Source organism: Pipistrellus kuhlii, unplaced genomic scaffold, assembly GCF_014108245.1.
Source record: "Pipistrellus kuhlii isolate mPipKuh1 unplaced genomic scaffold, mPipKuh1.p scaffold_m20_p_3, whole genome shotgun sequence".
In the NCBI taxonomy this organism is placed as follows: Eukaryota; Metazoa; Chordata; class Mammalia; order Chiroptera; family Vespertilionidae; genus Pipistrellus; species Pipistrellus kuhlii.
The window spans coordinates 34,965,823-34,993,698 of record NW_023425529.1 but is presented as its reverse complement, the minus strand read 5'-3'; the positions used below and the strand labels follow the sequence as shown (position 1 = coordinate 34,993,698).

Genomic DNA, 27,876 nt, shown 5'->3' with positions numbered 1-27,876 from the left:
AGGGGCCTTGCCCCTCTGTTTGGTAAGTCTGGCCACAGAAAACCACGCCCTGCACAAGTGTGCATTTCCTTCCAGCATTGTCATGCCCAGGAGCAAGGCTATGTCAGGTTCTTTGGAAAAAAGAGACTACTGTGGTTTGTGTTAAACTGGCAGGGTCCTGGCTTTTGGTCATTTACATTAGAAAATGATAAGCTAGATGGACAAACACACACGAAGAAACAGCTAGCTTCGAAATAATAAAAACACCCTGGCTCAGGAGGACAGGTCAGCTAATGTCGGAGGGTTAGACAGTGACCTAGGTTATTTGGTCCCTGGATCCTGTGGGCTGATTCTGAGCCACGACTCCAAGCCTAGGAACTATGGGCAGTGAGGGCGGCTGCCCGGGGAAGGACCTTGACCTACCTGGCCGCCGCGAAATACTCAGATATTCCAGGAGGTCAGAAAGACGTTGATGACTAAGATCCCTGTGTCGTTTAGGGAGAGATGTGTTCTTATTAGACATGCTGGTTTATTTACCTGCTACCTGTGAGCTTCCAAATAGGTCTGATTCCCGATCAGTAAATCACATCCTTCTCTGGAAGTTTCCACAGGGTTTGAGACATGTGACTGTTATGATGCTTGCTGATGTGACCCTGGTCCTTTTGAAGGATTTTTTGTTGTTGTTGCTTGAGTTTAAATTTGATCCCTTTGAGGAAAATAGGCATAGCTATTCAAGTATGCACTTGTAAAACTAATTGTTTGGATGTGGGAGATGTCCGTGTACATGGCATTTAGTACTTATTTCTAGTTCCCAATCACACTGTGGCTTCCTCAGTGAGGATGGTGGCCGCTCCGGCCACGTCAGCAGCAGAGGTGAGGCTCACAGGCCCCACTGTGGAAGGAGACTGGATTGGGATGCCCTCTCTTTTGCAGGTGGTATAGAGGTCAACTTGTGCAGCAAGCGATTTCTACACTGTCGTTGGGGGAGAGGGGGAATAAAGGCAGTTAATGGGCAGAGAAGCGAGCAGTCGGTTTTCACATGTGTTTAACACTGTTGATACATCCCGTAAGACTAATAAAGTGAAACTAGGAGAAGCAACAGCTTGGTTTGCAAAGCCCCCCGGAGTGAGAAACAGAGAAATGGAGAAGAGTGATGGCTCCTCCCCAAACTGGTCTCCCTAAAAGGATTTGCGGGGAGTTGCTGGGCTTCCGTTTCTTTTAAGGTTTGTAAGAAAAGAAAGCCAGATTATAGCTGTTTCACAGTCTGATTTTTTTTTTTTTTTTTAGAGTTTTAAAGGTGTCTGAGAAATGTCTGTTTGTTTGTTTTTAAATTTATAAATACCATGTTGCAGACTTCATTCACACATAATTATTGAGTGAAAATAGAGATGGGGATGGTGTGGCAATGAAAAAGACAGACAAGGTTCTGGCCCATTCTGCTAGAAAGAGGCAAACATGATATGAAAGAGGAACTAATTATCAGTAACTCAAATTGGGGTAATGTCTTTGAAGGAAACAAAGAAGGCAGTCCCATTTACAGCAGGACGGAGAATGGGCTGCTCTCTGTGGGATAGTTAGCAAAGGCTTCTCTGAGGAGGCGAATTTGGTGGGTGGGGAAGAACCAGCAATGCAAAGAACTGAGGGAAGAGTGAGCCAGGCAGAGGGAACAGCAGGTGCACAATTCTATGGGCCATTAAGGGAACTAAATTTATTTTCTCGGAAATTTTGATAACAGTTATAAAGTGTGCATGTACCAGCTTTTTAAGACATACCTTTTAAGTCTACTTATTTTCATTAATCCCATGTTGCCAAGACTAAGCTTTGAATTGGTAGGGACATGATTACTACTTTTAGAATCGAAAGCAAATTTGAGTACACAGTATATTCTTTCCATCATGTTGTTGCTCACCTCTTATGGTTTGTCCTTCTAGTTTATTTCATCCAGTTGCCTAGATGACTAATAGAGTCATGATTTGTATGTACAATAGAAGAAGAAACCCGAGAGAGATCTAGGTTTTCCTTTAGGCAGTAATGTGCAAACATTTCCGCTTAGCTTCAAAGGTGCATGGAGAGAGCCTTTTGGAGCCCTGGGTACCACCGCCAAAGGCAGCTGCCGTAACCTCTGCATTTATGTGAACTTTTATGTTTTCTCTAGAAATGAACACAAGTGTCTATAGTGTTCTGTATCTGTTTCCTTAACTTGAAAAATGTTTTCCCCCCCTGAATATCTTCATTGTTTGTTGTTTTTATGTGTTCCGTCATGCTGTTATGTACATGCCTTGAGATACACATCCCTCATTTGGATAGATATTAAGTTACAGTGTTTGGAGTTTCTGCCCTGGGCGAATTCTTTAGGCCAGGTATTGAAAGTTGAGTCTGCCTATTTTACTAAATCTTGGAATTTACTGGGCATGCAGAGCAGGGAGTCTTTGTCAGCAGCTTTCGTTCAAAACAGTTAGGAATCTTCTCCCACAACAAGGAAAGTAAAATCAATCAACCAAAGAGATAGGCTTCTAGGCTTCTTCTCAAGACAATCTTAGGGAAGAATCTATAAATCAGTTGTGTATTCGTATGCTTTATAGCACCTGGTTTGCTCGCACTCTCTTCAGTTTCCTTTTTTTTTTTAATACAAAAAAATGAGATATAATTGACACATGACATTATATTAGGTTTGGGCATACAACATAATTTTATATTTGTATATGCTGTGCAATGATCACCACAGTAAGTATAGTTAACATTCATCACCAAACATCATTACACTTAGTTTTTTTCTTGGCCTCAGTTTCTTCTCCTGGGCTGAGGTGAGAGGAAAGCAAAGGTTCTGCCTTAGTTGAAGCAATGCCTAGGGCAGAGCTTAGGGAGGAGCTTACAGAGTCATCTTCTCCGCCACGCTTTCCCTGCTGTGCTTTGGGTATTAAAGTGGGGTCATCAGAGGGAACAAGTCAACAAGATAAGCTTTCTCTCTCTAGAAAAATATCTAGAGTTAATGTTTGAGCCAGAGCCCCAAATCAGGGAAAGAAGAAGGTGTGTTTGGGGAGAATGTGGTTACCAGGGCAGCTTCAGAGCCACAAGAAATTGGGTAAAGGGAACAAGCAAGGGACAGCAGATGCAGACTGCCAGGCAGGGGCGCAGCCTCCCCCAGCCTGTTGCCTATAGCACAGGGTCAATCCAGGCATCTTAAATCATCTTAAATATGAACATGAACCTTTTTTTTTAATAAAGGAAAATAGTTTTTTTGAGAGACCCATCTTTGTTTTTTTGAGAGACCCATCTTTAAAAAGTATACACACACACACACACACACACACACACACACACACACATATAGAGTACATATACAGGGATGAGTAAACGTTAGGCTTACAGTTATGAGAAATTATATTTCTTTTGTATGAGAAATTATACAATAACTAGAGGACCAGTGCACAGAATTCGTGTGCGTCCCTCAGCCCAGCCTGCACCCTCTCCAATCTGGGACCCCTCGAGGGATGTTTGACTACCTGTTTAGACCCGATCCCAAACAGGCAGTCAGACATCCTTCTCACAATCCAGGACTGCTGGCTCTTAACCACTCGCCTGCCTGCCTGTCTGCCTGCCTGATTGCCCCTAACCACTTCTGCCTGCCAGCCTGATCACTCTCTAACCACTCCCCTACCAGCCTTATCGACTCCAAACTGCTCCCCTGCCAGCCTGATTGCCCCTAACTACCCTCCCCTGCTGGCCTGGTCACTCTTAACTGACCTCCCCTGCCGACCTGGTTGTCCCTAATTGTCCTCCCTTGCTGACCTGGTCACCCCTAACTGCCCTCCCTTGCCATCCTGGTCGCCCCCAATTGAACTGCCCTCCCCTTCAGGCCTGGTTCCCCCCAACTTCCCTCCCCTATAGGCCTGACTCCCCCCAACTGCCCTCATTTGTAGGCCCAACTGTCCTACCTTGCCAGCCTGGTCCCTCTCAACTGCCCTCCCCTGCCGGCCGTCTTGTGGCAGCCATCTTGTGTCCACATGGGGGTGGCTATCTTTGACCACATGGGGCAGCCATCTTGTGTGTTGGAGTGATGGTCAATTTTCATATTACTCTTTTATTACAATAGATAGGATTAATAACTAATACAAGACTGAACTCTTTCTCGTTCACAACTGTAAATCTATTTTTGCCTACCTGTACATATTTTTAACAATAGTATTTTTTAAAATTGATTTCAGAGAGGAAGGGAAAGGGAGAGATAGAAATATCAATGATGAGAGAATCATAGATTGGCTGTCTCCTGCATGCCCCCTACTTGGGATTGAGCCCACCACCTGGGCTTTGTGCCCTGACTGAGAATCAAACTGGCCATAGGTTGATGATCAACCACTGAGCCATGCAGGCTGTGCTTTTTTTTTTTTTTTTTTTTTTTACAGTTAATGTTACTTAAATCACAGTTACTTCTACAAAGATTTATTGAACTTGAGAATATCAAGAAGAAAATTGGCCCTTCCCTGTCATCACTAAAATCTTAATATTTAGGCATCTGTGAGAAGTAGTAACTCATAGGTACGACCTTGTATTTCAGACTGAAATTCCCTTGAGGCCCATTGGCTATTCTGACTGTTACAGAGAATCCAAGAAAGCTATGCAGTATAAAAACACTCATCTACGCAAAAAAACGTTCAAGCAAACAAGATTTGAGCTGTTTAATTCCTTCAAATAATCAACTCAGAATCTGGGTGAATGTGGCTCTGTGTTTCTGTGTTTCTCTTTGTCAGTAGTTCAGTCTGCAGATTAGAGAGGAAGAAGGTTGTAGGACGGAGAATTTATTTAAGACCCTCCTGTGAGTTCAGTTACAGTTTGATGTAATTTACCTCTAGCTCTTTGGGGTCATGTCTGTCGGGTACAGCAAGGGACAGTTGCATCTTTTTTTTTCTCCTACCTTAATTTTGAAATTATGTCATCAAGTCTTATCTTCTTATAAGTCATTTTCTTTTTCTGTGACCAGATATTGCCTGTAGCCATTTCAACAAATCATGTTCTGCAGAGAGGTCATAGAGGGCAGATATTTATCATATGTTGATAGAAATCCTTCCAAAAGTTTCCTTAGCAATCTATTTTCAGCATAATGGCATAGCAGTAGGGCGCTCATTGCAGTTGACATCTGCACTTAGATGAAAAGAAGTCATTTTCTTCCCAGAGTTTATGGTAGTTTTGCTTGTATTTTCTTCATGTGGTGGCACAGTGTTGTCTGACCCAAAGTATTGCATGCAGTAAACTTGAAATAAATAGCGATAGATTGTTTCTCAGTGAGATGATCCCAATATTATGAATATAGACAGAGAAAGTATTTCTTATCTAATATTCTCGAGGTTGTTGCAAAATTGTCAAAGTGTGAGGCTGTTATACATTGCCATGGTAATCAGTAGAGTAAAACAAAAGGTCAGGTAAAAAGATGCTTTAATTTTCTGTTCCTGAATCAACAAGCCCTAAGCCAAACGGATCTATATATATAAAAGCCTAAGCAACTGTCCGACCGTTCAACCATTCGACCAATAGCAATGATGTGCACTGACCACCAGAGGGCAGACACTCAATGAACAGGCGTGGGAACATGAAACAGACTGATGAATCTCAGAGGGAAAGGGGTAGAGGGCAGGGTGGGAAAAGAATAACCAAAGATCTCATAAGCATACTAGAGGATTCGTGCACCAGTGGGGTCCCTTAGCCTGGTCTGGGGGGATTGGGCTGAATCCATCACTGGACCTCCAACATCCCCTGAGCGGTCCCAGATAGTGAGAGGGTGTAGGCCAGGCTGAGGGACCTCCTCTGGTGTATGAATCCATGCACTAGGTCTCTAGTATTAAAATAATATGTAACTCTATTCAGGTTTTGCTAAAACTTATTTTCTTAAGTGTGAGAACTTATTTAAAAGAAGCCTTATTTAACCCAACATGGATTGAAATAAAGGTTGCCTTCTATTTTCTAAATCTCAGAAGACTTTAAAAATCTTAAAAAGAATTGGAATAGTTTTTGGATTTTACTTTGAAATGTCATTGATTCCCTTCTTACATGTGGATAAAGAACAGCACAGAGGAGACTTCGCTTAGCATGCTCCTGGAGGAAGGAAATGTTTTCAGCTCACCTGAAGGCTTTCAAGCCATTTTCCTTGATTTATATTGAAAATCCAAATTGTGCTAGTAAGCTGATAGGCAATACTTGAAGGTTTATCTTTTTGCTCTCTTGCCAAGATGCACTTAAATCCATATCTCATAAAAAGAAACCCAGGCTGGGTTTGACTGTGTCAATGTCTTCTTTTCCCCCAACACATAGTGAAAGTTTATGCTGTTTGGCAATGCTCTGTCCTTAATGTGAGCAGATTTGTTGGGACGGGAGGACCTAACCAAGCAGACATTTCCAAAAAGAATATAGTTCTTAAATTGCTGCTTCAGGGTAGTTCATTTCCAGCTGAACACTAAATCCATCATTCAGCACAGGTGATAGTCTGCATTGTCAATAAAGCCATTGTCTGGAGATTGTGTTTTCCTCCAAAAAAGACAAATTGCTGTGCCCTTTAAAGGTCTTTGGAGAAGGTTAGAGAAGATCCTGAAGAAAGCCTGGTTTTCTTCGTGTCAGAGATGTGGACATGTGCGCCACTCTGGTGTAGAGACTTTTTAGTGGTAACGGGCCCATTCCATCGATGAGCTCTGGAATCATAATTTACTAGTAATAGCCATTTCATGTGCCCTGGGAAGAAACGGGTCTGTGTACAAATATCAGAAGAAATCTTTCTGAACAAAAAAGGAATCCCCCCCCCCCCAAATGTTTTACATTCACTTTGTATTTAAGAGACAGAGTGGTCAAATACCATTAATTTTTATTTTCCTTGACCACTCTACCTCAGGCTCTCTGAACCCTTTGGTCTAACCACTAAGCAGAATTTAATCAGTGTCTTACTGAGCACTTACCAAAAATGTACACTGAAGTTAACTACCCTGAATCTATATGCTTGAAGTGTATACTGTATTTTCCGGCATATAAGACGACTTTGAAATGAAAAAAAGTCAACCGAAAAATCAGGGGTCGTCTTATACGCCTAGTATATCCCGAAAAACGAATTTTCCAACTCGATCCCGAAAATCGTCTGGATATTCACAAAAGGTGGAAACATGCGTGCGCCACAATTGGATGTTTTGTGCAACTTTGTCATAAAAGCCTGGAATGATATTACTGAAGAAATAGTAATCAAGTCTTTCAAGAAGTGTGGCATATCAAATTCTTTGGACGGTATGGAGGATGACTTCTTGTGGCAAGATGAAGGGGAAGCTGAAGCTGAAGCCACACCATCTGATTCGGAATTTGATCCATATAATGACTGTCTTACAAATGTACCACAAGAGGTCATTGATGAACTTATGATGTCAGAGAAGAACATGATGAGGATTTTGAAGGATTTTAAGCTCACAATGCTCCTCTGCCTAGAAAAACCTCTTATCATCCCAGTCAGTCACAAACAAGCGTTTTCTGCAAGTTCTTCATGTAATTTTCTTTCCAGATGATGCCATCATTGTTAATGTTCTCTTTTGGATTTCTTGTTTCTCGGTCAAGTTCATGGCATTGCCATTTGTGAAGAGACCTTCCATTTATCGTGTCAATGTATGGTATATTACGGTATGTTCGAAAAATGTCATTCATTAAAAATTTAATTAAAAAAAGAACTGGTGTTGCCTCGGAAGTAGGGGGTAGTCTTATACAGCGAATATAGGCCTAAACCTATGTTTTAACTGTAAAATTTAGAGGGTCGTCTTATATGCCAGAAAATATGGTAAGCCTTCAATAAAGAGATGTGTAGGAGGAAATTGCTAGGTTTATGAAGGTAAACAGTAAATTGCTGTCTAGGCATATCTTTGAGCTATTGAGAGTTCCATTCCAGAGCACTGCAATAAAACACGCGTGGCGGTAAAATGAGTCTTAATCTTTTGGTTGGTGAAGGGCCTAGTCTTCAATGTGTAAATAACTCAATATCTATAAAGTACGATAAAACGATGTGTGCCTGTGTGTCTCACATTTTTAATATAGTCCCCCCACCCCTGATATTTCCTTGAAAATGACTTCCACTGCACAAGTCTCAGAATAACATAAACCGGCAAAATTATTTTTTTAGAGAACTGAACCCAATAATGGTGCTTTTCTAAGGCAGGGAAGGCAGAGACTTTCAAAACCAACTTTGTATAAAAAGCAGAGACCTTCTGTAATTTTTAAAAAAATATATTTTATTGATTTTTTACAGAGAGGAGGAGAGGGATAGAGAGCTAGAAATGTCCATGAGAGAGAAACATCGACCAGCTGCCTCCTGCACACCCTCTGCCGGGGATGTGCCCGCAACCAATGTACGTGCCCCTGACCGGAATCGACCTGGGACCTTTCAGTTCACAGACCGACGCTCTACCACTGAGCCAAACTGGTTTCGGCCCTTCTGTAATTTTATCTTAACATTCATTATTTATATTTGAATAATACTACATTGAAACTACTGTTAGTGATTAATATTTACTACTGAATGCTTACTTTTATAAATGTGTGCACACATATACGTGCACACATATACATGCACACACACATATTCTCTGACTCTTAAAACAACCCTAAAAATGAGACATTATGATTCATATTGTATGAGAGTTACCCTAAGGACCCACCTCAGCCAACCTGCTGCCCCAGCTGGCACCCAACCAGAGCAGCTCCAGCTCTGCCGTGCCTGACAGAGGGTCTTGGCTGTCACCGGTGCCCCTCCAAAGTGGCTGTTCCTCTAAGGGACCAGCCCCTGCACTCGAGTGTGGATTAACCACTTACAAAGCTAGTATGAAAGCTAGACAAAAGTAGTAAAAACACAGTGACTGCATTAATTAATTTAGGGATGTACAAAATAAAAATATGTAAACTATGAAATAAAAAACACAAAATGTGGGGGTGGGGTGAGTAAAAATGTAGTTTTAGAACACACTCAAACTTAAAATAGACTGTTTTATATTTACTATGTATGTGTATATTTAATATATATAATATATATGCATGTATGAGTACACACATGTATATACACACATACATACATATATGTATATATATGGAGAGAGAGAGAGGCTGTTATATGTGTGAGCCTCATGGTAACCACAAAACAAAAACATATAGTAGATACACAAAACACAAGGACAAAAGAACCTGAACATAACACTGTAGGAACTCATCCACCACAAAGAAAGCAAGCAAGAGAAGAAAAAGGGAACATAAAGGAACTACAAATCTATCAGAAAACAATAAACAAAATGGCAGTAAGTACATATCGATCAGTTATAGCTTTAAATGTACTAGTAAATGAATTAAATTCTTTAATCAAAGGCATAGAATCGTTGGATGGATTCAAACACACACACACACACACACACACACACAAAAGACACATGTATATGATGCTTACATGAGACTCACTTCACATAACCACAGACTGAAAGTATAAGTATAGAAAAAGATATTTCATGAAAACGGAAACCAAAAAAAAGTTAGGGTATCTGTACAGTTGACCATAAATAGCACAGGGAATAGGAGCACTGGCCACACAATCAAAACTTTAATTATAACTTAGTCCTCTTTAAAGGCAAATTTCCAACTGCAGATAAGAAATACAATTCACCCTTGAAAAACATGGTTTGAACTGGGTGGGACCAGTTATACATATCAGCAGTACTTATATCAGATAAAGTATACTCTAAGGCAAAGGTTGTATTAAGAGACAAAGGTCATTATATAATGGAAAAGGGATCAATTAAAAAACACTATATAATAATTATAAACATGTATGTACCCAACATTTGGAGTATCTATGTACTTAAAGCAAATATTAATAGCACAAAGGAATACATTAACAGGAATACAGTAATAAGAGGCTTTAACATTGTCATATCAATGGATACATCATCCAGATAGAAAGTCAACATGGAAACATTGACCTTAGTCAACACATTAAGACAGATGGGCTTAATAGATATATATGGAACATTCCAACCCAAAACAGCCAAATGCACATTATTTTCAAGTGCACATGAAACATTCTCTAAGATAGATCATGTAGGCCACAAATCAAATCTCAATAAATTGAAGAAGAGTGAAATCATATCAAGCATCTTTACTGACAACAACCATATGAAAAAAGAAATAATATACAGGAATAAAACCAGAAAAACACACAAATAAATGGAGGCTAAACAACATGCTTTTTTATTATTATTGATTAAGGTATTACATATATTTCCTTATCCCCCCAATTGCCCTACCCACCCCCCTGTTCATACCTGCACCACCCTGGTGTCTGTGTCCATTGGTTAGGCTTATATGCATGCATACAAGTCCTTTGGTTGATCTCTCCCGTTTACCCCCACACTCCCCTTTACTCAGATTCATCAAGAAAAAAACAGAAAGGACCCAACTAAATAAACTCTGAAATGAAAGAAGTTCAACTGACAACACAAATACAAAGGATAGTAAGAGAATACTATGAACTATTCTATGCCAACAAATTGGACAACCTGGAAGAAATGGATAAATTCCTCAAAACATACAACCTTCCAAGACTGAACCAGGAAGTAACAGAAAATGTGAACAGATTGATTAGTAGTATCAAAACTGACTATGTAATAAAAAACTCCCAACAAACCAAAGTCCAGGACCAGACAGCTTCATAGCTTAACTCTATTAAACATTTAAAGAAAAATTAATACTTCTCAAAATATTCCAAAAATTGAAGAGGAACATTGAAGATGAACAAATGCTTCCAGATTCATTCCACGAGGTCAGCATTACCCTGAATCCAAAATTAGAGAGAGAGAGAAAGAGAGAGAGAGAGAGAGAGAGAGAGAGAGAAAGAGAGAGAGAGAGAGAGAGAGAAAAGAAGGAAACTACAGGGCAATATCCCTGATGAACAGAAATGCAAAAATTCTCAACAAAATAAAACAAATTTAACAATACATTAAAAGGATTCTATACCATCAGAAAGTGGGATGCAAGGATGGTTTAATATTTGCCAGTCAACAGGATATACACATTAATACAACCAAGGGTAAACATATAATCTCAGTAGATGTAAAAAAATGCATTTGAAAAAAATCCAACATCCATTTATGGTAAAAACTCCCAACAATGTATGTATAGAGGGAACATACTTCAACCTAATAAAGGCAATATATGATATATCTAGCTTACTATTGTCAATGGTGAAAAATGGAAAGTGTTTTCTCTAAGATCAGGAGCAAGACAGGGATACCCACTCTCGCTGATTTATTCAACATAGTATTAGAAGTCTTAGCCATAGCAACAAGACATTAAAAAGAAGGAAAACTCACTACTTGCAGATGATGATATGATACTGTATAGAACACCTTAAGAATCACACAACAAAAAATTATTGCTAATGTTGCAGGATACAAAATTAATATAGAGAAATATGTTGGGTTCCTACATATTAATAATGAACTATCTAACCAAGGATATGAAAGAGCTGTATTCTGAAAATTGTAAGAGGTTGATTAAAGCAATTGATGACACAAATAAATGGAAGGATATATTGTGCTCAATGATTGGAAGAATTAAAATCGTTTTAATGTCCATACTACCTAAAACAGTCCACAGATTCAGTGCAATTCCTATTAAAATGCCAGTGGCATTATTCATAGTACTAAAACAATCCCAAAATTTATATGGAACTGCAGAAGACCCTTAACAGCTACCAAATGTTTAAAAAGAACAGTTTGGAAGTATCACACACCCTGAATTCAAAATGAATGTCTGTAGCAATAAAACAATATGGAACTTGTATAAAAGAAGACACATAGATCCATGGAACAGAATAGAGAGCCCAGAAATAAGTCCATGCCTGTATGGTCAATTAATCTATAACAAAGGAGTCAAGAAGACACAATGGGGAAAAGACAGTCGCTTCAATAAACAGTGTTGAATAAACTGGACTAATATATGCAAAATTATGAAAATGTACCATTTTCTTTCAGTTTACACAAAAATTAAAAAGATTAAGGACTTAAATGGAAGACCTTAAAACCATAATAATCTTAGAGGAAACGTTAGTAGTAAGTAAACTCATTTTATTTATTTATATATATATTTGGCTATGTCTCCTCAGGCACATAGACAAGAAAAACAAAAACAAACGGGATTACATCAAGCTAAAAGCTTTTTTGCACAGAAAAGTAAATCCCCAAGACAGAAAAGGCAACTTAACACATAGGAGAATATATTTGCAAATGGTATATACCGTAAGGTGTTAAAATCTAAAATATATTGTATAAAAAACTCATACATCGCAACATCAAAATAACCCAAACAACCTGATTAAAAAATGGATAGGGCACCAAATAGACATTTCTCCAAAGAAGATATACAGATGGCCAACAGATATGTGAAAGACTGTTGAACATCACTAATAATCAAGGAAATGCAAATCAAAACCACAATGGCTGAATGGCTGTCAGAATGGCTGTTATCAAATAGACAACAAATAATGTGTTTGTGAACATATGGAGAAAAGGGAACCCTCCTACTGCTGGTGGGAATGTAAACTAGTACAGCCACTATGGGAAGATTATAGAAGTTCCTCAGAAATATAAAAGGAGAGCTACCGTACAACCGGCAATTCAATTTCTGGGTATTTGTCCCAAGAAAACAAAAGTGCTAATTCCAAAAGATATATGCACCCGTATGTTCATTGTAGCATTATTTACCATAGCCAATCTATGGAAGCAAGCTAGATGTCCATGGGTAGATGAAGAGATAAAGAGGGTAAGGTGTATATACACACATAGTGGAATCTTTTCAACTACATGGATGGACCTAGAGGGACCAAGTGAAATAAGGTAAAGAAAGACAAATGCCATTTTATATCACTCAAGTGGAATGTAAAAACCAAAATAAATGAACAAACAAAACAGAAATGACTCATTGATACCAAAAATAAACTAATGGTTGCAGAGGGGAGGGTGGGGTGGGGGGTATGGGCAAAAGGTAAAGAACATTAAGAGGTGCAAACTTGCAGTCGTAAAGTAAGTCATGGGGGTACATTGTATAGTGTAGGGAGTCTACTCAATATCATAATTTTGTGGTACGAGTTACTAGACTTGTCGAGGTAATCATTTTGTAAGATACATACGTGTTGAATCATGATGTTGAATCACATTATGTGTCACATGCTATTTTTGTACCATCATTCTCTTCTTCCTCTCCCCGTCCTCCCTACCTTCACTCCCTGCTTTTCCTTCCCCTCGGCCCAGCTCTGAAAGAATCAGGGCTCCTCTGGCCCAATCTTACCCCACACAGGGACCTTCCTTGGGGGCACAGGGGCAGGGCCACTTTTTGAAGTTATTCATTGTTAAATTAGCAGGTTTCTCTTTTACGACCTCCTGGTCAGTCTCTAAGACTGATACTTTGCAGTGGTTTCTACAGGTTTTCTGACATAGTAGGTGTTACCTATCAATTCAGTGTTTTGTGTCTAGAGAGCTGTCTGCTTTAATATCTGTGGGGATTGATGGAGGCTCTGACTACTCAGGTAGCCCTTATTAAGCGATAAATGTTTGTGCTTGGCTGGTGTGGTTCAGTGGTTGCTTGTTGACCTATGCACTAAGAGGTCACTGTTTGATTCCTGGTCAGGGCACATGCCTGGGTTTCAGGCTGGCTCCCCAATCGGGGGTGTGCGGGAGGCAGCTAATAGATGATTTTCTCTCATCATTGAGGTTCCCTTCTTCTCTGAAATCAATAAAAATATTTATATTTTTCAAAAAGAGATAAATATTTGGAAGACACAGCTACCATAGTGACCTACCCTGCTTTTCTTAATTCTGTAAGGATTAAGCGTAAAAAAAGAAGACATTTCCTTTAAACATCATATTTCCATATAGTATTCTCTTTTGTTAAGCATCCTGAGCGTACGGTTTAAGCAGTCCCCTAAGACCAGAGGTCCCCTAAGACTGAGGAGGTCCAGCTGAAGTCCCGAGATGGCTCTTGGAAAGCACCGGAGGGTCTGGAGTTGACTCAGTGTTTGTTCACAAAGGTCCCTTTCGGAGAATATGCTGCAACGAAAGCTTCTGCGAAGCTTTCTGGGAAGGAGCTGAGGTTAAAATGCACAAATTCTTGCTAGTACATTTCATTTTGGGAGAGTTCAGGAAAGACTGTTTAAAGATATGTTAAAAGAAGCAAAGGAAGTCATAGACCATAATAAACAAGCAAAAGGGTCGTAGGCTTCTCTCCTCTATTGAAAAACAAACATTAACTTTGTTTTGCTATAAAGCTCAGTGACGGATAACTTTAGATTTTATTGGCCACATAAAGAAGAGTTTAGTCTTTTCCTAGATGTGTGAAATTAGGACTTTCTTATCCTGAGTAAAATAGGAGAGCAGGTTTCCAGGATTCGGTTTGTTCGTTCCTGTGGTTTTCTTTATACGTGTGGCACGTATAACAAGGCATGGATTCTGGAAACAGCCCACCTGGATTGTAATTGCAGCTGCACAACTTCAGGTGATTTAGTCGACTCCTTTGTGCTTCAGTTTCCACTCCTGTAGCATGGAGGTTGTTGTAATATCTGTCGCAAAAATTACTTTCAAGATGGAGTGATTTAATGGTAAAGCTGTGGGAACAGTGCCTGGCACATTACAAACTATTACTATTGAGGTTTAGCATACCCACAGATTAACCAGGGGTGTGCTAAAAGTAACTGACTTGTGCATCTTTTGCATTATTATTTATTTTTTTACTTTTAAAATCTATTTTTTTTGTTTTACAATATTTCCTTTATTATTATTATGCAATGAAGTTCATACACAGCATAACTTAACCCATCCCGGTATATACTCTCTGATCTCAAAGTCATTCCTAGGAATCACAGGATCACTTAGGTGGAGGGATCTCCTTGACAATGGGGAGGGTTGGTCACATCCTTCTCTAAGCGACAATCACTGAGGTCAGGGAGACATCTCTCCACACTTGAACCATCTTCACAGATCCTGGCTCAATTCGATGGCGAAAATGGTAGCATTGGGCATCATTTACTGATACGTGGTACTCCTTTGCCAGCACCGAGATGTCCAGTTCAAAGGATTGGCCATCCTCAAAGGGCATAACAGTCGATGTCTCCTCATCACCCCATATCCCACCCTGACGGGTGTTCATCACCACTTTGTTTGGGCCAAAGTACACGCGGAAACAGAAGGCGATGCCTGAGTTAATTTCATTTCCAGTGTGGAAATCCACCTGCATATCTGGGTCCATACTGAAAGGCATGGCAGATGTCCCTTTGATTTTCACTGAAGAACCAACAGACAAGGATACGTGTTTTGTATATGGGACCGGTAGCAAAGCCATTGTTGTGCTTTCTGCTAGGAAGCTCTTCCAAATTGTGTGTACTTGTGTCTTAAAATCTATTTTTATTGATTTCAGTGAGGAGAGGGAGAGATAGAAACATCAATAATGAAAGAGAATCATTGATTGGCTGTCTTCTGCACACCCCACACTGGGGAGGGAGCCCACAACCCAGCCAGATGCCCTGACTGGGAATCAAACCATGACCTCCAGGTTCCTAGGTCAATGCTGAACCATTGAGCCACGCCAGCTGAGCACCTTTTGCATTTTTAAAAGTAGGTTTCATATAAGTAATGAGAAGCCAGATTCGATTCCACTGGGTGCCCGTGTATTCTGCTATATTTCGTGAAAAACACCTGTTAGTTTTTTCCCCCCTTTCCTTACTTGATGCGATAACCTATTTCATTCACTCAATAAATATTTCTTCGTTGCCTACAACATTCTGGGCATGAGTGAGAGGGTAATAAACAAGATCCTCTGCACTTAAAGAGCACTAATCCATCCCTTTTCACTCTCCTGTGAATTGTAGACCTGATTCAGCCTGTGTAGAAAAACAGTTCATTTTACTCCTTTTCTTCCCTGTTGTATAGTAAAACCACTTGATGATTTGCGCTGCACACTTTGCACATAGTTTCTTAGAAGTTTTCCTCTGTGTGTGTGTGTGTGTGTGTGTGTATCTTTTGATATACAATTTATACAATATAAACATTTTTACTGTAACTGTCACTGCATTTTTGTTAGCTTTTCCTTATGTCTGGAGGATCTTAGAAGTCTCTTTCAAGAGGCTTTTTCAATCCCTGATCCTGATTGATTGGGTTGCGTGTGGGAGGCATCTGATTGATGTGTCTCTCTCATATTGATGTTTCTCTCTCTCTCTGTCCCTCTCCCTTCCACTCTCTCTCAAAAAATAAACAGAAAATTTTCCTTGGCTGAGGATTAACAACAACAACAAAAGTGTGGTAAATGCAAAGTAGAAACCTGTAAAATAAAAGGCAAATAAGTTAGAGGCCTGGAATATTCAAACCTCTTGAGTCAGCGAGATGTCATAGACATTAATGTGACTCTGGGTTTAGTGGAAGGAGCCCAGGAATCCCAGGCTGTAACTCCTGCCCTGCCCTTGGCTAGGTGCCCTTGGCAGGGCTGGCTCCATGGGGGTGCACCTTCTGCAGTTGCTCAGGGCCCCGCAGGCAGAAGGGCCCTGTGCTGGGTTTAATGCTCTGTGGTTGCTTCCTGGTGTTGGAATGAAGGATCTACATTTTCCTTTTGCCTTCTGTCCTGTGAATTATGTAGCTAGTTCTGGCCATTAACTGGTTACTTCTCTGAACTTAACACAAGGCAACAAAGATCGTGGATAAATCTCAAGATATGAAATTCTATGAGTCCCAATGAAGTTTTCTAGACACTCAAAAAGTTCCTGATCCAGCCTCTTAGTGAGTCTCAACCATGAGCAAGTTTGCCCCCTAGTGGACATTGAGCAGTGCCAGGGGACATCTTTAGTTGTCCCAGCTCAAGGGAAGGTGCAATTGTCATTTAGTGGGGGTGGGAGGAAGTTTACTCCTAAATAATGCTCAGGACAGCCTTCACTCTTTTAGCCTCAAGTTCAGCGCTGCCAAGGTTGAGAAACTCCATGTAGCTCATTATTTGTCTCCAACACCTGTTTCTGGCCCAGCGGAATTATTCAATGTTCCTAGAACCCGTGGGTGCAACATGGATCTTAGGGATTTGCATTCCTTACTGTATTCAGTAAATGTAAGCTAACATGTGCATGAGGTACAAGACAGAGATGCTGTCCTGGAGCACTTCCTCTTCTCATTTATCCTGTTAACTGCTGGGCACCCAACCCTCTTAAAACCTTCAGTAAAACACAGGGTGCTCACAGCTGGTGGGCGGCTTTCCAAGATGACTTTGTACTGCTGCTCTCACCTGTTGGGCTGCTGGCTTACTAAGTTTTTTTTTAATTTTTAATTTTTCCTGTTTTTACCAAGTTCTTTAGGTATGTTCCCAAATCTATTGTATTATGGCATTGCACTGGTTGCTGTAATGTAATGATGTAAATTCCAACTATGATAGGAATTTAGGGAGAGAAAAGTTCTTAAAAGTGGAAGAGATTCCATGAAAATCCAAGCAGAGTGCTTTGGAGAGATTCAGTAAAGGTGTCACTAAAGATAATTGCGCTCGAATTAAGTGTAGGCAAGATAACGCTGAAAGATTTTGGAGAGAATAATTTAAACTAGATCCTGTGTTGAATTTGCATAACTACTTAAAGTGTTCGCTGTTCTTTATGCAGATTACAGACAATTACATCTGTGGTTTTTGAAAGGAAAATAATGGCCCGCTGATTCATGCCCAGAGAAAAGGCCTTGTCCGACATCACAAGATTGCAGAGTGAATGGCATTTAAGTATTTTAGGGTAATATGAATTATTTGATTTAGGAAGGCAACTTTAGATGACTTGCTACCGTGTCAGACAGCAGGGCTTCTATTATATTTTCTGGTGAAAAACAAAGAAAAGGAATATAATTAAATATTTTTATTTTGTCACTTCTAGAGCCATACAACTCTCAGTTCTGTGAATACTTTTTAAAGATATATTGTTATTTATTTAAGAGAGGAAGGGAGAGGAAGAGAGATATAGAAACATCAATAATGAGAGAGAATTATTGATCGGCTGCCTCCCGCATGCCCCACTACTGGGAATTGAGCCCACAACCTGGGCATATGCCCTTGACTGGAATCAAACCAGGGACCTTCCAGTCTGCAGTCTGATGCTCCATCCACTGAACCAAACTGGCTAGGGCTGTGAATAATTTTTTTGACTTAACACCAACTTAAATCTTAAGATATTTCTTACATTTTTTTTATTCCATAAACATCAACCTAAGGTCTGCCTCTTGCCAGATTCAGTACTGAAGTGTTCAGGGGCTGTTTGCTTCTGTTTCAGTTTATATATATTCTACCTTGAATTTTTCAGGTGCCTATATAGATTAGAGGTAAAGTGTCACATTCCTTTAAAATTGAACAGGTATAAATAATATGATCAGAAGTGCAACCAAATCACTTCATTTCAAAATACTGTTGGAAGTAAGGTAAGAGATGTTTGTCAGCATTTTCATGCTGGTTTTTACCTTGTTATTCTCTTGTTAGGACTCATGTTCCTGAATTAGATTTGAGAGCAGAGTTCTGAGTTTCTCAATACTGAACTTGTTAAGAGAGAGAGAGAAAAAAGAAAGGTGGATTTCTTTTCAATATAAATCAACCATTATATTGGTACTTTTTGTTAACATTTTAAAATAATGTTTTATTTTCCATTAGAAAATAAAAGAAACGTCTGGTCAACCGGTCACTATGAAGTGCACTGACCACCAGGGAGCAGCAGATGCTCAACTGAGGAGCTGCCCCCTGGTGGTCATTGTGCTCAGGAGTGCCACTCAGCCAGAAGGCAGGCTCAGGGCTGGCGAGCACTGCTGAGGCAGCACAAGCCTCTCCCGCCTTCGCAGCAGTGCTACCAAGTGTCAGTGGCAGGTGCAATGGGCCAGGATGAGTGGGAGCAGAGCCTGGCCCCGGCTTGGGCTCCTCCCAGGCCGCCTGCTGCTTCGGGCCGAAACGGACATTCCAACATCCTCCGAGGGGTCCCAGATTGTGAGAGGGTGCAGGCCAGGCTGAGGGACCTCACCAGTGCACGAATCCATGCACCGGGCCTCTACTTTGGTCATAAAAGGAAAGAAAGGATTTAACATTTATGATCAAAGACATCAGGCTCTTTATTTATTTATTTTATTTTATTTTTAAAAATATATTTTATTGATTTTTTTACAGAGAGGAAGTAAGAGAGATATTTAAAAACATTGATCAGCTGCCTCTTGCACACCCCCTACTGTGGATGTGCCCACAAACAAGGTACATGTCCTTGACCAGAATCGAACCTGGGACCTTTCAGTCCGCAGGCTGACGCTCTATCCACTGAGCCAAACCGGTTTTGGCTCTTTTTTTAACAAGTAGTTTAACAAGTAATACATAAATGCAGCCTCCCTTGAAAAAGTTAGAACATTATAGAGAAAGCTAAATTTTTCTCTGCCCATCGGATATGGACTTGGAATCCACAACCATACAGATTTTTTATAGGTGTGGTATCATAGTGCGTTGACTGTTTAGCTAATTTACTCAGTTAAGTTGTGTCCGTTTGAACCAGCCTCTTCTATAAATCTAGCTCATTCCTTTTAGCTGTTCACTGATATTTCAGATATGAATACACATTTTATCAGATTGTCCTTCTGTTAATGGACATTAAGTTGTTTTGTATCGACAGATACAAAATGAAACATCTTTGTTGAGCACTTGTCCATGTTTTTCTCTGTAAAAATCGGTAGAGAAGCTAAGTAACTTTCTCAAAGTTCACCCTGTTAAAAGCAGTGAAGCTAAAAATTCAAAACAAAGCTGATCTTATTGAACCATAGGCATTCATCAATGTGCTTGCTATATAGGTCTATCCTTTTTACCATCTAAGATTCATGCCAGTCTCTTCGTGGCCGATGTGTGTGGCTCAGTTGGTGGGACTTCATTGGGTTGATATGATAATTAAATTAAGGAATCTAAATGGCTTGCAACAGTGCTAGGCATACAATAATTACATAAGAAAATCTATTATAGTTATTTTTGCATAAGTACTGCAGCAAAATAAGACAGAAGATTAGGATATTACTTTGGAATTAGGCTGTCTGGGCATTAATCTCACCTCTACCAATTATTATCTTTGTGTCTTTGGATAGCATAAACTTTCTTTATCTCAGTTTCCTTATCTATAAAAGGGTAATAATTATTTTCTTTTTGTTGTTGTTGTGTTTTGGTTGTGTGGTATTATATGAGATGTTGAAAAAAAATTTTGTGAATTCTCAAATTCTAGGTTTTTTTTTTTTTTTTTTTTTTTTTTAAAAAACAAGAACAACATACAATACTCCTTGAAAGTTCTTGTCTTTGAAGAGGACTTACTTTTTTTTTTATATCAGGAGTTAAGGCATATTAGGGATTTAGAATGCTGTTAGACCCTTCAATAATCTCACTTAGTAGGCATCTCAGAATTAGCTACCTACCCCACTGTGTAGCATGCCCAAGACTTCATACCAATGCTAGACTTAAGGATTCAAGAACCATTATAGGTGTTTGCCTGTAGGATAGTTCTGACTTTGAAATTGGGTTCTTGCTGTCAGCTTCCATTCATTACGTGGTTAATTGTTTGTTCTTGTCTTTCCTTTTACTTGATGCTTGGAGATACCCATTACTAGGAAGCTAGCACTGCATTAAACATTATGCACTCAAATTTATTAAAGATTTTAGTTAAGTTGAGTAATTCATACACTATTCTGTTTGAAGCAGAAGTTAAGGCTAGCATAATTTATAAGCTTCCCTTCAATAGATATTGCTTTTTAAAAACTCGGTTTTTTTCTTGATTGTATAAATATTTTAATTAACAATTTTGGGGGGTATGTGAACTCTATATAAGTTGCAACTTCTGGATCAGTGGTCTTCAGACATTCTCTCTGTCTCATCCTCATTATGATTCTGTCATTCTTCTCTGGGGAGAGGAGGAAGGTGGAGCACGGAGCCGGGCAGTGAGCCAGTGGCTGATATGCCCTTTAAGTGGGCATCCCTCTCTCTCACCTACAAATCACAGATGTAAATTATTGATCCTCAGTTTGTGTTATGGGTAATCATACTTTACCCTGCAGATTGGAATCTCTTATAGTACTTTTTTTTTTCTTTACTGAATTCCAGTATAGAGGAATGATTTTTTTCCCTTCTGTTAGATCATTGTGTGGGTTTATAAATGTTCTTAGTCTATCACCACAGTTCTAGTTGATTCAGGTTATATAAAGGCATCTGTTTTTTGTTTTTTAAAACAATCATTGTTTTCAAGGTACTTTACATTTTATCCTTGGTGACTGTGGCCTTTGGAGAGCAGGTATTGAACAAATACTTACACGAGAGGTTGCAGAATGAATTAATTAATTCTGACTTGTAGTAAGTCAGGTGGCCATCCTTGAAGAACAATTTCAGAATCACTCTAATACAAGCCATACCAGACAGAAATCCAATCCCAATTTCCCCCTTACAGAAAGTCTTTGCATCAGATGCAGTAGTAGTGATTTGTAGTTATAACTTGAAACTGTTCATTGTAAAGTGCAGTCTTCTGAGGTGAATTTTAGGTATAGTTAATTTCGGGTTTATTACTATAAGAGTCTAAAGCAGCGTCCTGCGAATTGTAATTTATTAGTAATGCCTGGTTGTATGCTGCTAAGGGATACTATTGGTAAACAATTAAATAGCATTTTAATAGAATCTTAGAATTACCTGACAGACTGATATTAAATGATATTAATAGCTGTCAGAATTTAAAGTTTTTTAAATTTGTATCAGAGATTCACTAATTAAAAAAGTTGTAGATTTATTTTTTTTAAAAAATGTAATGTTTCATTTATCCAATTTCCAAATAAATATTACCGTCATCTATAAAGTGGTAGAACAAGGAAATATTTAATTTGAAAGTCACAAATATGCGAACAAAATTTTGCCTTTCATTATTACTTGTGGAAATTTCTTATTTTGAACTTTTATTATGTTTACCCAGTTATTTGGCCTTGCAAAATAAATTTCTGAACAGAATTTTGTTTTTAGAGTTTAAGATGATTGATAGCTTAAATATGTTATATTTGTTGTAGAAGAAGTGGTCAGGATTCTATTTCAGATTAAGTTCATTTTGTGATTATGTGGAGAATTTCAGCAAATTTAATTTTATTTATAGACGTTTAATGGTGCTAAATAAAGTGAACTTTGTGAGATTGTAGTTTCAGTGCCCTGAGCGTCATTAAGCCCCAGGATGCAGAGTGCTGACTGAGAGGTCAGAAGACCTGCCTTCTCTTTCTGACTCCCTTGTAATTAGCTTGTGACCTTGGGGATGACCCTTAACTCTGCTCCGTGTCATTTTCCTCATCTTTTCCTGCCTCTTTTCCTCACAGAGTCATTATGAAGGAGAAATGAGAAAAACTAGGGGGGTGGTAAAAAAAATTTAGAAATCTAAGCCGAAACCGGTTTGGCTCAATGGATAGAGCGTCAGTCTGCAGACTGAAGGGTCCCAGATTCGATTCCGGTCAAGGGCATGTACATTGGTTGCGGGCACATCCCTGGTGGGAGGTGTGCAGAAGGCAGCTGGTCGATGCTTCTCTCTCATCGACGTTTCTAGCTCTCTATTTCTCTTCCTTCCTCTCTGTGGAAAATCAATAAAATATAGTATTTAAAAAAAAATAGAGATCTAAGACACTACATTTTGTGTAAGGCAGTTCTGTGGTGTTATTTTTAAAGATGAGATTACAGCACAGGCTAAGAGTGAAAAATGTGGTCTACTCACCTGCCTTTTTATTCCAAATCAATTTTTAAAATATCCAGGAACTATTTTTAGTGATTTCTCATAAGTCCCCCTGAAAGACGATTTGGAAAGTCATCACATAATAGCTTATTTGTTTTCCCTCCCTAGTATTTATTTGCAGCCAGTTTGGATGTTAGCAATATACTTTTTTATTTTTTTTTTATTTTTTAAGAATTGCTTATTAATTTTTATAGAGAGAGGAAGGGAGAAGAGACAAACATCAATGTGAGAGCATAACATCGATTGGCCGCCTCCTGCAGGATCCAGCCTGCAACCCAGGCATGTGCCTTGACCAGGAATCGAACCAGCAACCTTTTGGTACACAGGATGACTCCCAACCAATGGAGCCACAAAGGCCCACCAATGCTCTCTTTTTAGTTGAAGACCCAGCTTGAGTATATGCCAACGTTAGTAAGGTTGAGGAAACTTTCTGCCAACAGCGGAACATGCCATGTTTATCCTTTTATTTTGTGCTTCCAAAGACTTCTATTTCCTCAGCCTTGCTGATGTTTTTATGTATGTTAACGTAATTTCTCCTGAATGTCCCTGACCTCCCTTACTGTTTTCTCTCTTGATAAGAACCCAGAGCTGTCTGGGTTTGGGGAATGTCTTGCAGCCTGTGCGTGGAGCTGGTCGCTCATTCAGCATTTCTTAGATAGAACCTAGTGATCCACTGAGATCAAATAGAGATGGATTGCTATGGACTAAATTGTATTCCTCTTAAGATTCATGTTCCAGTTCTAACCCCTACTACATTAGAGTGTGTCCTTATTTGGAGGAAGGACCTTTACAGAGATCATTAAGGTTAAATTAGATCACATGGGTGGAGCCACTATGACTGGTGTCCTAATAAGAGGAAGACAGCGGGGATGTGCATGCACTGAGAAAGACCATGTGAGGACACAGTGAGAAGACGGCCATCTGCAAGCCAAGGAGAGAGGCCTCTAGAGAAGCCAGACCTTCTGACACCTTGGACTTCTGTCCTCCAAAACTGAGAGAAATACATTTCTGTTGTGTGGGTCCCCCAGTCGGATTTTTGTTGTGGCAGCCTTGGCAAACTAATACATGGAGTTTCTCAGATGCCTGGTGCTTGGCAATCCCGGTGTATGTGTCAGCTTCCAGGGTGTAAGAAATACCTGCAAAGACCGCATAATCTGCATGTATATTCAGCTTCAATTGAATTTATAGTGGTTCGCAGATTTTACAGTTTGGAAGTTTATGTTTTTGAAGGTAGACGTGATGTCAAAGCTACTTCTAACATGGAAAAGACAAAGAGGGCAGGCAGTATTTGAAATAGTCCATTTAAAAAGCTGACTCTTACGTCTTTTCTAGTTTTATATGTTTTTTACTTTTAAGTTCTGGAGGAATTAATGCAAGGCTTCAAATATGATTAAGAGTCACACACAATGTAAATTCTTCTTGTGATTTTTGTTTTACTCACTGCTTATCCATATTAATGATTCACACCAAGTTACTCACTGTTTTGATGTTAATATTAATGAAACAATTTATGAAGATTTTAAAAACTATTTTTATTGATTTTTTTTTTGAGAGGGACGGAGGGAGAGGGATATGTAGGGAGAAAGGAGAGAGAATCATTGATGTGAAAGTAAGACATTGAACTGCTGCCTCTTGTATGCCCCTTATGGGGGATTGATCCCCCACCTTGGGCATGTGCCTTGACTAGGAATTAAGCTGGCCACCTTTTGGTATGTAGGCCAGGGCTATGTATGAAGCTTTTTGGAAAAAAAAATTAATGATTTTTAGTTGACTTAATTTTGATTTTTAAATATTGAGTCCTATTCAGATGCCTATTTACTGGAATCAACTTTGCATCTTTCTATGTATAGTGCTATATACAATTTTAAATTGCTTATACACGCGTCATCTCATCCCATCCTCCCCCAAATCTGTTGAGATTAGCAGTACTCTCTTAATTTGCTAAGAAAGATTCCAGGAAAGCTAGGATACTTTTTAGAGTCACACAGTGACTTCATGGATTCCACATTTTTGAAGTCCCCATCCATAGTTCTTTTTTTGTTTCTTGGGCCCAGGTAGACTAAGCCCTAAGCCCTAAGGAATGAGAAATATATTTGATGTGTGTGTGAGAGAGTGTTGGTGTGTGTGTGTGTGCATATATATACAGACACACACACACACACACACACAGTATGTGCAGTGATATCTAAATACAGCTTAAAGTAGTGAAAAGATTAGTTCTCATTATCTGTAAGTCTGGATAGCAGGATGTGTGCAACTTCCTGCTTAAAAAAAAAGATTTTAAGGTGTCTATAGCTGTTGCTTCTTATTTCAGTGAATACCAGAATCTGTTTATAGTAGTTAAAGGATAAGACCCAAAATCCATATCTCTTAAAAAACATCCCCTGTAATCTTCTGCTTCCTAAGGTAGACAGCAGTTCATGAAGATGATGTGTTAGTATTCAGCTAACTATTAAGCTAGCTCATTGTTCCTCAGACTTCATACTGAATCCCTGTCTTCACGTTTCCTAGCAACTGACTCACATGTGGAGGATGCAGAGGGAAAGCCACCGGGGACCTGATCTGCATTTCTCAAACAGCATCTGAGAAATGGTACCCAGATTACATTGTTTCTCTGCACAGTTTCTACTGAAAGCTTGCCTTTTATGTGTATTGGCTTCTAAAGAGAATACCCCTTGAAGATGAGCATGAAAACTGGTGATGATAAGACATCAAAGCCAAATTATTGGAAATTTTCTTCAGTAGTAATATATATATATATATATATATATATATATATATATATATATATATATATTTTTTTTTTTAATAGGCCTTGCTATTACTCTTGAAATAGTGGTTACTGGGATAAGAAGATGAAATCCTGTTTTATATTTGAGAATTAAGATCATTATTATTATAAGGTCATTCCTCATAGATGCCTAAAAACTTGTTCATAATGGTAAAATAAGATGAATTTTCAGTTTTTTCCTTAAAGGAAAGGAGGGCAATCTACCATAAATATATTACACATAAATATATGTTGTATGTAACTTTTACACACATATGAATTTTAAGCCTTTAGATTGGTGAATTGCAAATAAATGCTTTGGGAGCTAAATAAATGATAAATGTTATTACATTTAAGCAAAGAAAAATTATAACCTGGTCCCATTTGATAGAAATAAGATGTTAGTTTTAACATGTTTAAAATAGAAACTTATTATTTTATATTTTTATTAATTTAATCATATCACTTTATTTCGGTGGTCCAGAATGTAAAATACAATGACCCTTAGCTGTTAATAATTCTAATGCATACCTTTAGAAAATACTGGCTTTTTGATGACAAGAATCTGAAGTGATACTACTTTCTTTCTTAACTGGCACTCTGCCATTTGCTAAAGATGGCCCTAGGAAAGGGGGTGGGAAGGAAATCACAGAGTGATTGGGGCAAGTGGCAAATGAGAGAATGAGGAAAACAGAAGGAAAGATGAAGTGCCAGTTAAAAGAAATGGCTACGACCAGTGAAAGGTGGAAGGTTGAAGTTAGCAAGGCTGTTACTTCTTTCTCCTTACTACCTCAATGGAAGTATTAATCTTTTTCTTTCTCTTGTCCAGTATTGGGTTTGCTAATGAGGCTAGTGCCTATCAGGAGAAACTGGTGTCATTCATGGGGAAACTGGTGTCATTCATGGAATACCCAGATTGAAAAAAGAATAAGGTGGGAAACATACCATAATCACGTGGTCCTTAAGTGTGAGCTGAGAACCATTTCTCTCCCGTGTCAGATGAAAGCTTGGGCTACAAGCCCTCGGTGGGCCTGTGCCGATCCATTGAGAAGTCTCCTGGACTTGCAGCCAGCTTAGAAAACTAAATATTTTCCATCTGGTTCATCATCTGGTCTTTAAGTTCATGGGGTTCAAACATGAAAATATGTTCCTTTTCTCTACTCACTGAGCCCAACAGTGAAACTTTGCAGAGCTGCTCTTCCTCATAGGTACACTCTCAAATCCCATTCCCCAGTTTTTCCATGTCTCTTTCAGTTTCATATCTGAATGAAAGTGTTGTCTTTCATCTCAGATGAGCTCTACGTGGTGTGCTCCCCTGCCCAGTGAGTAAGGTGCATCCACTAGTACCCTAAGGCTGATTGTAGAAGCAAAGAGAAGTAACCATAGTGGCATGGATCACAGTTGTATCCAAAACAATGACCATCACTGAGCTTCCAATGTTTCTGGCTTTTCTGGCCTCCAGCTTCAGCAGTGACAGTGTCTGTGACCTGGTTTAAAACGTTCTGGTGTAGATGTGGGGGTGAGGGAGGTGGGAGGTGGGCCTGAAGTTCACAAAGCCTGTAAGGGAGCTGTCATTGCCTGAGGGGACCTGAGCCAGAACAGAGGAGAAAGGTCCATCCACCCAGCCGCTGCCTGGACCAGGGCAGAAGGCGCTCTCACCTGCAGTGGTTGGACTTCCTTCATTAGCCAATGAAACATGATGTCACAGTGTTATCAAAGCAGAGTAAGTCTTTTGAATGAAGCTAATTGCTGTTTATGAAATGTATAGCTAAATGAATGCATAAACACATGAATAAATACTGAGGGTGAGCAACAGAAGGTGCAGTGCAGGGAGGGAAGGATGCTGCAGCGCTGAAAAAAAGATAACACATGGGCCTTGATTCCTAGGTTTGTAAATGTAATAAAATTAAGACTAATTTGAATGCTTGTGCATGTGCGCGAACACGTTCATGTGCGTGACAGAGAGAGGGAGAGAGAGAAGAGAGAAACTTCAAGAGACATTTGACAGTGCCTAAATTTCTAAACTATGATCATATAATGAATAAGTTAAGTGTGGATGGTATTATGTGTATACTTCCCAAGCATCACCACCTGTGGTCACTTCTGTGAAGCAGGGCCACCTGGTGATGGACTAGATCCAGGGCTGGAGAAATCTTTGCTTTGTTTCTCTTCATTGTCTCAATAGAGCAACTACTTCCAGACTTTGTGCCACTTTGGTATGTGCTGAAATACCATTCCCAGAATATGGTAAAGTCAGAAACTCAAGTGGACCAATTCCACTTGTGCTTTTGATGTTTACGAGAAGAATTCTTAGGGAAAAGTGCATTCT

At 39.2% G+C, this 27,876-nt stretch overlaps 2 protein-coding genes across 2 annotated transcripts in view; one reads left to right on the top strand and one right to left on the bottom strand.

The window, feature by feature from the left end:
• SLC2A13 (solute carrier family 2 member 13) overlaps window positions 1-27,876 on the top strand; it is a 266,636-nt gene that overhangs the window by 68,824 nt on the left and 169,936 nt on the right. The window lies entirely within an intron of this gene.
• LOC118729204 (galactoside-binding soluble lectin 13-like) lies at window positions 14,879-15,415 on the bottom strand. The gene has a single exon (XM_036456554.1). The coding sequence runs from the start codon at window positions 15,361-15,363 to the stop codon at window positions 14,944-14,946; it is 420 nt and encodes a 139-aa protein (XP_036312447.1). The 5' UTR covers window positions 15,364-15,415; the 3' UTR covers window positions 14,879-14,943.

Coding starts and splice junctions, on each gene's coding strand:
- LOC118729204 (XM_036456554.1), bottom strand. CDS start 15,363: ATGGCTTTGCTACCGGTCCCATATACAAAACACGTATCCTTGTCTGTT.